Source organism: Centruroides sculpturatus, unplaced genomic scaffold, assembly GCF_000671375.1.
Source record: "Centruroides sculpturatus isolate CEXI.00-Female unplaced genomic scaffold, Cexi_2.0 scaffold1338, whole genome shotgun sequence".
NCBI classification, from domain to species: domain Eukaryota; kingdom Metazoa; phylum Arthropoda; class Arachnida; order Scorpiones; family Buthidae; genus Centruroides; species Centruroides sculpturatus.
Window position 1 is genome coordinate 60,737 of NW_019385795.1, and position 12,588 is coordinate 73,324.

The 12,588-nt window shown below is 28.4% G+C and overlaps 1 protein-coding gene across 3 annotated transcripts in view; it reads right to left on the reverse strand.

Annotated features, from left to right (window-relative positions):
- LOC111642177 (hypoxanthine-guanine phosphoribosyltransferase-like) overlaps positions 1-12,588 on the reverse strand; it is a 51,520-nt gene that overhangs the window by 14,469 nt on the left and 24,463 nt on the right. For all 3 annotated transcript variants that reach the window (XM_023388467.1, XM_023388465.1, XM_023388466.1), the window contains exon 4: positions 5,444-5,509. In XM_023388467.1, coding sequence (XP_023244235.1) covers positions 5,444-5,509 — 66 coding nt within the window. The remainder of the gene's footprint in view (positions 1-5,443; positions 5,510-12,588) is intronic.

A 12,588-nucleotide genomic window follows, 5' to 3' on the forward strand; every position in this document is an offset into this window, starting at 1 on the left:
TGATAAAACAGCTTAAACAAGTTAAAATTTCACTAGACCTTATTTATATTTTAAAATATATATTACATATAATAAAATAATGATTAATCATTTATAAATCATCAAAATATTGCTTAATAATAAATGCTCAGCTTTTCTGATGGTTATTATTATTTAACTAGCTTCTTTGATTTAAATAACTTTCTAAAACCACTATTAAAATTAGAATATATTATTTAACTATTCTGTGTAATATATAATCATCTCAAAAACTTGATGATAATCATCATAGAGGTGAAGATTTTATAAAAATGAAATAAAGAAATCATCACAACATGACTTAAATTCCATTAACTACAAATCATGATTTTCACTTTTAAAAATAGAATGTGTTCTTTTTCAAGTAACATTGTTACAAAAATCTGTAAAGTATTTATTTATTATACAAATACATTTAGAAGTATGTTATGAAATCATAATGCTTATCGATACAGTAGAGTTCCACAAATGCAACTTAATGTGAAGTGAGAAGGTAACAAGTTTCAAGATGTAGTGATGATGATAGTCTAAATAGCAGAATTTTCATGAAGGTATTATAGGTGTAAATTTATATACATATTAACTAATCAATAGTATGTATCAATATTCCTTTTTATGATTAAATTTTAATTTTAAAAAATTATTGGCTATTTAGTGGCTACTTTTGAGCTAGTGACATTCATGTCATGATGTTTTGCAGTGGCACTTTGGAAACTGGGTTATATTCTTTGTTAACATGTAGAGTTGATGCTATTATTGCCAGTGAATAATGATAACTTATTTGATCTTGATGTTAAAAACATACATAGATATTAGATTACATGTATTTATTTATTTTTTGAAGAACATAAACAGTTTTACGGAATATAGTCATCGAGAGTCGAGTTTCCAGAAATCTACCATATGTAAATTGAACTAATCACAAGATAAAATAACCACTAATTTTGTTTGTAGCTATCGAACAAACTGAAAAAGTTTTGATAAAGTCCTTATAATTAACAAAATATAATTACATTACAAATTTTACTATTACAAAGACCTGTTTTTAAACATTAAAATATATTTCACCTTAGTTATAATGACTTAAATATAACCTATGCCAATAACCAAATCTTTACTTTCCCATATTTCAATAATTTCAAAATTTTAAATGAAAATTGATCTTATCACTTCTAATTTACAATGAAAATTAATTAATATCAAAACTAAAATACAGCGGAACTTTGGTATATGACTTTAATCTGTTCCTAATGTTTGGACTTAAAGCGAATAGGACGTATACCAAACCAACCTTTCCCATAAGAAGTAATGTAAAAATGATTAATCCGTTCTCATGAAAAAAAATTGGCTGGCTTTAAACACCTCACCTTCCTGGCTAGTTCCTGCTTGATTTTTCATGATAGCAGCATATATCTTTTTAGCTTTCTCGCAAATAATTGCTTCTGATACGCTGTCTCCTTCACACTGTTTTTCAGTTATCTAAAGCAAAAGCAATTTCTCAACATGATCTGATGTCTTCGATCTCTGTTTAGAAATTGATTTAACCTCTTTCACAACGTTAGCAGATTTAATAATGTGTTTATTTTTCGCGATTGTCAATATTGTTGTTCTCGGAATACGGTATGCAAGAGTTAAATCTCGAACACGCATGCCATCTTCGTATTCCTCAGCAATCTCTTTTTTCAGTTCCATTGTGATTCTGTCATTTTTTTAGCTTTCTGTTGCTGTTCACTTGCCTTTTTGCAATTCATGATTAATAAAAATAAGAAAATTTTAGTTACAAATTAAAATCAGAAGAAATTTAACAAAGTTATAAACCATGGCACTGCGAACATCTAGTCTGGTCTAGTACATGCATAGTGCTACTTGTTCATAGATGGCGCTTATAATTGAATTAAGTCGTATACCGAGCAAAATTTGTTTCGTCCAAACAGGACGTATTCTAAAGCAGACATATACAGAGGTACCACTGTATATTTATTGGTGATACAACTACATTAATAATAAAATATAACATTGTATAAAGCAAACCACTGCCATATGCCATTGGGCTATATAACGGCTATATCAATAATATATTATCAAACAATTTGACCCTAGAGGGAGTAATGTTATATATACTGGTTATAGCATAATGTTATATATACTGAAAGTCGAGATTGGACCAGAGATCTGGGTAGCATAACAGTCAATGCATCTGCACAGTAAGTGGCAGTTGCAGGTTTGAGTCCCTCTCCAGGCAGATTCTTTTCTTCTAGTTTAATCTAAATTGTTTAATTAAAAATTATAATTATTAGATTTATTACGAGATGGCACCTAACGCCTCTCTAGGGTCAAATTGTTTTGTAATATATAACGTTGTATATTCTTCAATTTCAAATTATAATAAAATTACATGTTCATATTTCCCAAAAGTGCAGACATTGAGGGATTTCTCAATTTTGAAAAAAATAAGATACAAACAATGTTGATTTTTTGTTAGCTTTCCACAGCTGACAAAAACTTTGAAGTATTTTATTTTTTCTAGCAGAAATAATTCTTTTGATATACTAAGATCATTAGATTTGTTTGTTTTTCCATAGACTTTTGGCATAATTTCCATTATATAATTTATTATTATCACTATAAAACCACTATTAAAATTAGAATATATTATTTAACTATTCTGTGTAATATATAATCATCTCAAAAACTTGATGATAATCATCATAGAGGTGAAGATTTTATAAAAATGAAATAAAGAAATCATCACAACATGACTTAAATTCCATTAACTACAAATCATGATTTTCACTTTTAAAAATAGAATGTGTTCTTTTTCAAGTAACATTGTTACAAAAATCTGTAAAGTATTTATTTATTATACAAATACATTTAGAAGTATGTTATGAAATCATAATGCTTATCGATACAGTAGAGTTCCACAAATGCAACTTAATGTGAAGTGAGAAGGTAACAAGTTTCAAGATGTAGTGATGATGATAGTCTAAATAGCAGAATTTTCATGAAGGTATTATAGGTGTAAATTTATATACATATTAACTAATCAATAGTATGTATCGATATTCCTTTTTATGATTAAATTTTAATTTTAAAAAATTATTGGCTATTTGGTGGCTACTTTTGAGCTAGTGACATTCATGTCATGATGTTTTGCAGTGGCACTTTGGAAACTGGGTTATATTCTTTGTTAACATGTAGAGTTGATGCTATTATTGCCAGTGAATAATGATAACTTATTTGATCTTGATGTTAAAAACATACATAGATATTAGATTACATGTATTTATTTATTTTTTGAAGAACATAAACAGTTTTACGGAATATAGTCATCGAGAGTCGAGTTTCCAGAAATCTACCATATGTAAATTGAACTAATCACAAGATAAAATAACCACTAATTTTGTTTGTAGCTATCGAACAAACTGAAAAAGTTTTGATAAAGTCCTTATAATTAACAAAATATAATTACATTACAAATTTTACTATTACAAAGACCTGTTTTTAAACATTAAAATATATTTCACCTTAGTTATAATGACTTAAATATAACCTATGCCAATAACCAAATCTTTACTTTCCCATATTTCAATAATTTCAAAATTTTAAATGAAAATTGATCTTATCACTTCTAATTTACAATGAAAATTAATTAATATCAAAACTAAAATACAGCGGAACCTTGGTATATGACTTTAATCTGTTCCTAATGTTTGGACTTAAAGCGAATAGGACGTATACCAAACCAACCTTTCCCATAAGAAGTAATGTAAAAATGATTAATCCGTTCTCATGAAAAAAAAATTGGCTGGCTTTAAACACCTCACCTTCCTGGCTAGTTCCTGCTTGATTTTTCATGATAGCAGCATATATCTTTTTAGCTTTCTCGCAAATAATTGCTTCTGATACGCTGTCTCCTTCACACTGTTTTTCAGTTATCTAAAGCAAAAGCAATTTCTCAACATGATCTGATGTCTTCGATCTCTGTTTAGAAATTGATTTAACCTCTTTCACAACGTTAGCAGATTTAATAATGTGTTTATTTTTCGCGATTGTCAATATCGTTGTTCTCGGAATACGGTATGCAAGAGTTAAATCTCGAACACGCATGCCATCTTCGTATTCCTCAGCAATCTCTTTTTTCAGTTCCATTGTGATTCTGTCATTTTTTTAGCTTTCTGTTGCTGTTCACTTGCCTTTTTGCAATTCATGATTAATAAAAATAAGAAAATTTTAGTTACAAATTAAAATCAGAAGAAATTTAACAAAGTTATAAACCATGGCACTGCGAACATCTAGTCTGGTCTAGTACATGCATAGTGCTACTTGTTCATAGATGGCGCTTATAATTGAATTAAGTCGTATACCGAGCAAAATTTGTTTCGTCCAAACAGGATGTATTCTGAATTGGACGTATTCTAAAGCAGACATATACAGAGGTACCACTGTATATTTATTGGTAATACAACTACATTAATAATAAAATATAACATTGTATAAAGCAAACCACTGCCATATGCCATTGGGCTATATAACGGCTATATCAATAATATATTATCAAACAATTTGACCCTAGAGGGAGTAATGTTATATATACTGGTTATAGCATAATGTTATATATACTGAAAGTCGAGATTTGACCAGAGATCTGGGTAGCATAACAGTCAATGCATCTGCACAGTAAGCGGCAGTTGCAGGTTTGAGTCCCTCTCTAGGCAGATTCTTTTCTTCTAGTTTAATCTAAATTGTTTAATTAAAAATTATAATTATTAGATTTATTACGAGATGGCACCTAACGCCTCTCTAGGGTCAAATTGTTTTGTAATATATAACGTTGTATATTCTTCAATTTCAAATTATAATAAAATTACATATTCATATTTCCCAAAAGTGCAGACATTGAGGGATTTCTGAATTTTGAAAAAAATAAGATACAAACAATGTTGATTTTTTGTTAGCTTTCCACAGCTGACAAAAACTTTGAAGTATTTTATTTTTTCTAGCAGAAATAATTCTTTTGATATACTAAGATCATTAGATTTGTTTGTTTTTCCATAGACTTTTGGCATAATTTCCATTATATAATTTATTATTATCACTATTATTAAATTGTTACTATATTTTACGACCGAGCATCATTCATTTTATTCAAACTTTGATGTTTTCTAAAGACCTTTCTGTATTTTAACCCATCATCTACTTACAAATTATTTAATTTTTATGAAGATAATTTAAATATTTTTTATAAAGTTTAATATTTTGGCTGATTATAAAATACAATAAAATTTCAATGCAAATCTATACTTAAAAATATAAATGTAAATTTTATTTAAAAAATGTAAGTTTGTTTTAAGAGTAATTAATTTCTGATATTTTGAGTGATGTTTGATTATTTTTGTTAACTATAAATTTCAAATCAACAAACCTTTCCTCTTAAACTTTCTAAACTTTCTAATCCAATCACCGAAATTTCACCCGTCGAAGAATCGTTCACTAAATTNGCGTATGGCTATGATTGGTCATCTATATTCAGCAAACCAAATCAACAACGCAGTTAAGGAGACAAATTCCCTGACTGTTTGACAATTTTCGACAAATTCCCTGACTTTTTGATAATTTTTGACAAATTCCCTGACTTTCCCTGACTTTTTCAAAAAATAATGAAAATCCCTGACTTTCCCTGATTTTCCCTGACTTTCCAGGTGCGTAGGAACCCTGTGTATATAAATTACAAATTTCTGTTAAATATTTAAGTTTACGATATAATTTACTATCAATATAAATAATGGCAAAAGATGTCAAACTCTGGAGAGTTTCAGTATAAATAATAATGTAAAATTTATCCTAAAATGTTTTAATTTTATGGCGTAGATGCACTAAGCACTTGTGCCGGCAGTCCATTTTAGAAATGTAAAATTAAATATAGTTACAATTTCATTTTAACAACTATAGTAAATAATTATAAAAACATTCTCAAAACTCTACACAAAACTATTATCTGAAGTAATTAAACACTAAGCTTTACCACAAATTACAACTTATCTATGTCTAATATACAAATAGCTTTAAATGTAATTATCATATATTATATACACAAGTAAATGTTGATTTAGATAATATATATTAAGTAAATATTACATAAGTGATTCAAGAAATTCACTTTAAACATGTTGATACGTACATTAACAGCACCCTAACAAAGTTTACCAAAAGTATCGCTTATCTGTTAATATTTATCAAGAACTTGCCTGTGTACAGTACAAGGAAGCTTGCGTGTAATATTTCATACTTAAGTTTTGAATACAAAAAGCAAAATTAAATATCGCACTTTAACTATTTTTATTGTGACTTTTATCTTTGTACACGATGTTTGTTTTATTTGAACAACAGCTGCAGTTACTATTCAAAGGTTGTTATTATAGGGCTACAATTTTCAAATTGCAGACCCATATGTTACCACTGTCATCTTTCTGTCCTTCATCAACCTCAAGAACGGAGCTAGATAGATTAAAATCAAGACACGGACAGCTTAGAGGCCAATGACCCCGATTAACTATATATAAACTTTCAGTCTGGACCAGAGGTCACCTGATTTCACTTCAAAATTTTTATTTACATCAAAATATGATTAAAAATTGCAGCCTGGCATTGTGACAATGTTACAATAAGTAATTTCGATTATTTCCTTTACACATAATGATTTTATGTCTATAATTAAATACTTTAACAATGAATATCAAATGAGACATTTATAATGAAGTACTTAAACTTCATTATAAACTTTTCATTATTAACTTTATAAAAGTTTGATTTTTTAAACAAATTATACAGTCTTCCAAAAAGAATGCAACCATTTTAAACTACTGTAATTATGTAAATTGTCAGCCGAGAAGTATGCACTGCATGCTAATCAATAGAGTAAATGTCTAAGTTTCATCTACCATCTTCATACAAACATGTTTTTGTCTGCTGCCTCTAAGCAGCACTGTAAGAAAAGGGGGTCAACTTCACAACAGAGAAGTTGTTTTTGTGTTCTGTAGTTCACAAAATTGCTGTCAGTCCACTGGACTACTTTGAAATTGTCATTTTCAGACAATTTCATAGTGATCCGTCATGTAAGATAAACATTCTTGTTGCAAAATAACAACTGATTCTAAGTTTATGGACTGCAGAACACAAATCACCTCTGTTGAGGAACCAACATTTTTGTTTATGGGGCTTTCTAGAGACAATAAACAATACATTTGAATATATAATAAACATCTTAGTAGCCTGATGAGTATCTAATGAAATAACCAATGATTGAGAGATCGGGCTAGAATTTGTCAAATGAAATGATTATTATAGAGGAATTTGACACTAGAGGGAGGCATCAGGAGTCATCTCTTGATTAAATTAATAATTATAATTTTAATAATTTATTAAATAAATTTAGAATCTTTTGGAATAAAAGAATTGACCCAGGACGGGGCTTGAACCTGCAACCTTTGCTTGTCTGTTGCGCCATCCGGGACAGTTCTTTTATTCCAGAAGGTTCTAAATTTATTATTAAAATTATAATTATTAATTTAATCAAGAGATGGCACCTAATACCTCCCTCTAGTGTCAAATTGCTCTATAATAATCATTTAATTAGACAAATTCTAGCCCGATCTCTCAGGCAATTGTTGGTTATTTCATTGAATACATTTGAATGCAGACGGAAGAAAAAGCTTGAATGGCAACTATCAACTGATGTACATTGCAAACTTCTTGGATAATAATGAACAAATAATGAACAAACTTGCAGTAATTTAAAATTTAAAACAACAGAATTCCTTTTTGGAAAACCCTGTATTCGTATGTAAGTTTTTAATCAATATTTTAATTATATGAGCTGTTTATTTTGAAAGTGGCCTAAGTCAATTTATCTTTAAATCAAGATATTTAAGGGCTTGCATTTTAATTAATTTAAAAACATTGGTAACTGATAACATGATGGTATTATGTTTTTGTGTTTCTAAAAGTGTTTAATTTACTTAACCAATCAGTATAATAAACATTATTTAAAAAATAACATGTTTTTGTTGGCCATAAATGGACTTAAGCCACTTTCAAAATCATAAAATCCTTTTAACCTTTTAAAAACTGCATCCTCTAATGAAATAAGAGGATTTCATTTAATTCAAAATAAAGTTTTTACTTTTTCTATACTTATGGCTTTGTAATAGGAGACCAAGGGGAAAAAGGAGGAGAAGGGGGGAAACAGGGATACCTCACAATTTAGGACCTACCGTCAGCTTATATCTCAGGATAGAAAACGCGAAATAGGGAGGAAAAGAAAGTTGTGGAAGACTCCATCCATCACTGAAGAAAGTGTGATGATGATGATGAATAAACCTGGAGGTTAGGCAATAAATTAGTTTTTATTAATGCAATTTCTACAACTGCAAAATCTATATCCTTTGGTAGAAATGAATGCCCTAATAACAGAAACTTACAATTAATGACACCTACATTATGTTCAGCAGATAGGACAACTTCTAATCATGTTAAAGCTAATTTTATATTCCTAGTTTGTCCTGCACACGTATTGCTGTAAGTTATATTTTTCATTTCTAAGATCTTTAAATGTTTCAGAATACACGATGCTACTTCCTGTGCACCTCTGGATACAACAGTTTTATCCCAGAAATACGTGTAAAAATTATTATGGAAATAAATAATAAAAATATTAAGTCCAGCATCGGTATGGAGATATAATCAAAATAGAGAGACTAATTATAAAATCAGTAATAAAGAAAAAAGGTAAACAAATATTTTTACTGTCTAAAAAATTTAAATTAAAAAGGAGAAATAATAATACTGGAAATAATGATATTGATAAAAATAATATTAATAGAAATAACCAGTATAATATCAAAAAGAATATTAAATTAAATAAAAAATTTGATTACCCCTTAACTGCAGAGAAAGAAGAATGGTTAAAGAAATTAATTATAAATTTAACAGAAGTTAAAGTACCAAAAGATTATCTACGTTTATTATCATATGGAAGCAATATGAAATTACCTATATTTACAAAAACAAAATTGAAGTTGTGGCCGAAATGGAGAGCATTATTCAACGAATCTCAGGAAAACAAGAAGATAAAAATCAGATAAGGAAAAATTTAATTAGAGATCTTCAAAAATATAAAGGAAAAAGTGCATACAGAGATTATATATTAGATAAAAATGCAATTAAAGTAACTGGAAAAACAAATAGATTAATTAAGTTTTTTAAAAATAAACAAATTTCTATTATTAAAGCAGATAAATCTCATGTGATTATAATTATTAAAAATTCAGACTTACAGCAAAAGAAAAAACAAATAGTAGCTACGGATGAATACAAAATTTTACCCAGTGATCCAACAGAAGAAATTAATTAAATTAATGAAAACATATAGAAAAAAGTTTACAAGTCAAGAATTTAGGAATATAGTAAATTTTAATAATGTACGTATCCCACAACTTAATATTAGACTAAAAATCCACAAGGTGGGACAGATTTTTAGACCATTAGTGGATTTTAAATACTCAGTACTATATAATTTGGAACATTATATAAAAAATTATTTGCAATGTATACCTGACTCTAAATACACCATAAAAAATGCAGATCAATTAATCTCAAGATTAATGTCCGGTCAAAGTAAGAAATCTTATAGATTCTTAAGTTTGGATGTAAAAATCTATGTATCCATCAATAAACTGGAACTTTATTATAAAAAGTTTAAGTAAATATAATTTACCTTGTCACATTTTAGAATTTATACAGTTTACTTTTAAAAATAATTATTTTAAAATTTCTACAGAACATTATCGTCAAAGAGACGGGATAGCAATGGGATCAGTGGTCAGCCCAAAACTTGCAGATATTTGCATAGCATCATTGGATGAAAAAATCTTCCACTTTCAAGGTATTGTTTTTTATACTAGATATGTGAATGATATATTAATTTTGTATGACTCAAATGACACCACAGCTGAAAACATCAAGATTTATGCAAATAGTTTAAATAATAACATTAAGTTTACTTATGAAGAAGAAAGAAACAATGAAATTAATTACTTAGATGTCACAATTACAAGACAATATGAAACATTGCTGTTTCATAAGTACGAAAAAATGTGTAATAATAGTAAGGTGTTAGTCATAAATCATATTGCCCTATAGGAATAAAACAAAATGTATTTTTGATGGAATTAAGGAAAATATTTAATAGAACAACATTTAAAAAATATATTGAAACAGAGACTAAGAACCTTTTTAAAAAATATTTATTAAATGATTATCCACAACAGCTTATGTATAAGTGGTATCTGTGGTGATATTCGAAACATTTAACAAAGGGTTCACTAACAGAAAATTTTTCCTTAACAATTTTTTTTCGCTCAAATGGTGCATTAGCAACATTAGCACAAAAACTGACCTTAAGATCTCATCTCATAGTACCATATCAGGATTTTCCCGACCTCGGCCACACCCGGCGCAGATTAGTAAGTAGTTAGTAAATACGCCAAGGCGTTACTAGGGAAAGTTAGTACCCAGAGTGGTTTCCCGTTGCCTTCTCTGGGGCAACCTTAAGATACCCATATAAATAAAAAAAAGATATATATTACACGCGATGATAAAACTGACATAAGTACGCGGTAAGTCACGAACACCAACAAACAAAATGGAAGTTTTGGTTAGAAATAAATACAATACCTTTTCTTGAAATATATCTAATAATAGACAGATGTCATCGTCTCTTGAAATACAATATCTTTTTTATTTCACTGTCGATAGCCCAACACGTGTTCCGTAGCAATCTTGTATTTTCTCGCGCGCATGGGATTATGGGATTTCTCTTATGACTGGATCCAGTTTCAAGAACTCCCGAGTCGATTGCGATTGAACCTCGTTTCAGTCAAGATTGAAACGGTCGAGGGAGGTCGCACCAAGGCGAACGGGGTATAAGGCTCTAGTTTAGCAGTGTTACAGAGTATAATACATATATTTTAATATATTTTTTAAAAGAAACAAAACCAATGAGAAATGTTACATGTGTTTAACAAGGTTCGGAAAACTTTGAAAATGTTAACAACGGGTTCAGCCGAACCTGTGCGAACCCGCTGAATATCACCACTGAGTGGTATAATACTTATATTAATAATAGATATAATGTCAAAGATAAAAAAATAGAAAATTTATATATTAAAATTCCATATATTTCAAAATTTTATGAAAAATATAAAAATTATATTAAAAAATTATTTTTTGTCAATTTAGTAGGTGAACAAAGAAATAAATTAAACAAGATTATCTGTTTCATTAACAAATTAAATGAGAAATAATCAAAGAATCCTTTAGAAGTAGCAGGAGTCATATATAGATTGATGTGTACATGTACAGAACATAAATATTATATTGGAGAAACAGGAAGAAAACTTGAAGTGAGACTGAAAGAACATGAGGCGGCAATCCAACTAAACAGAACTGAATCTCCATGGCAACAACACTGCAATATAACAAAATGTATTATTGACCGAAATAATATTAAAATATTGTACAAAGTAAAAAATCTTGTAAAAAGAAGTGTTATCGAACATTATTGTATCAAAGGACATGTAAATTGTATTAATTTAAATACTGGCGCATGTGTTGATGCATGCTGGGATAGCTTGATAGAGTATAAAAGTATCGACAATGTAAAACTGTAATATCCACTGATGAGGCTGATAAGCAAAATATATTTGGAAGAAAAAGAAAAAATAAAGTGAGAAATAGTAAATAAGTTTCTAGTCCATCTGTGTTTTTAATTCTATCGAAATCGGATTCAAAAAAGTGAATTTCATTTGTATTCTTAAAGAATTTTTTTTTAAAGAAAAATTTTTTTGAAATTTATTAATTTTAATTATTATGGAAATTATGAAAACCCAGATTTAAAACATACATATTATGCTTGTAATATGCAACTTCTGGTAAGGAAGTGCTTTTTGCAAGTTGAAAGAAAAATGAAATAGCAATTTGGATTACGTAATGATAGATCTTGGTCTTGTTTTAATACATTAAAATTATTGTTAAAATATTATCAATATATCATTATTTCACTGAAATTTTTTAATTATAAAAANTATCTGTTTCATTAACAAATTAAATGAGAAATAATCAAAGAATCCTTTAGAAGTAGCAGGAGTCATATATAGATTGATGTGTACATGTACAGAACATAAATATTATATTGGAGAAACAGGAAGAAAACTTGAAGTGAGACTGAAAGAACATGAGGCGGCAATCCAACTAAACAGAACTGAATCTCCATGGCAACAACACTGCAATATAACAAAATGTATTATTGACCGAAATAATATTAAAATATTGTACAAAGTAAAAAATCTTGTAAAAAGAAGTGTTATCGAACATTATTGTATCAAAGGACATGTAAATTGTATTAATTTAAATACTGGCGCATGTGTTGATGCATGCTGGGATAGCTTGATAGAGTATAAAAGTATCGACAATGTAAAACTGTAATATCCACTGATGAGGCTGATAAGCAAA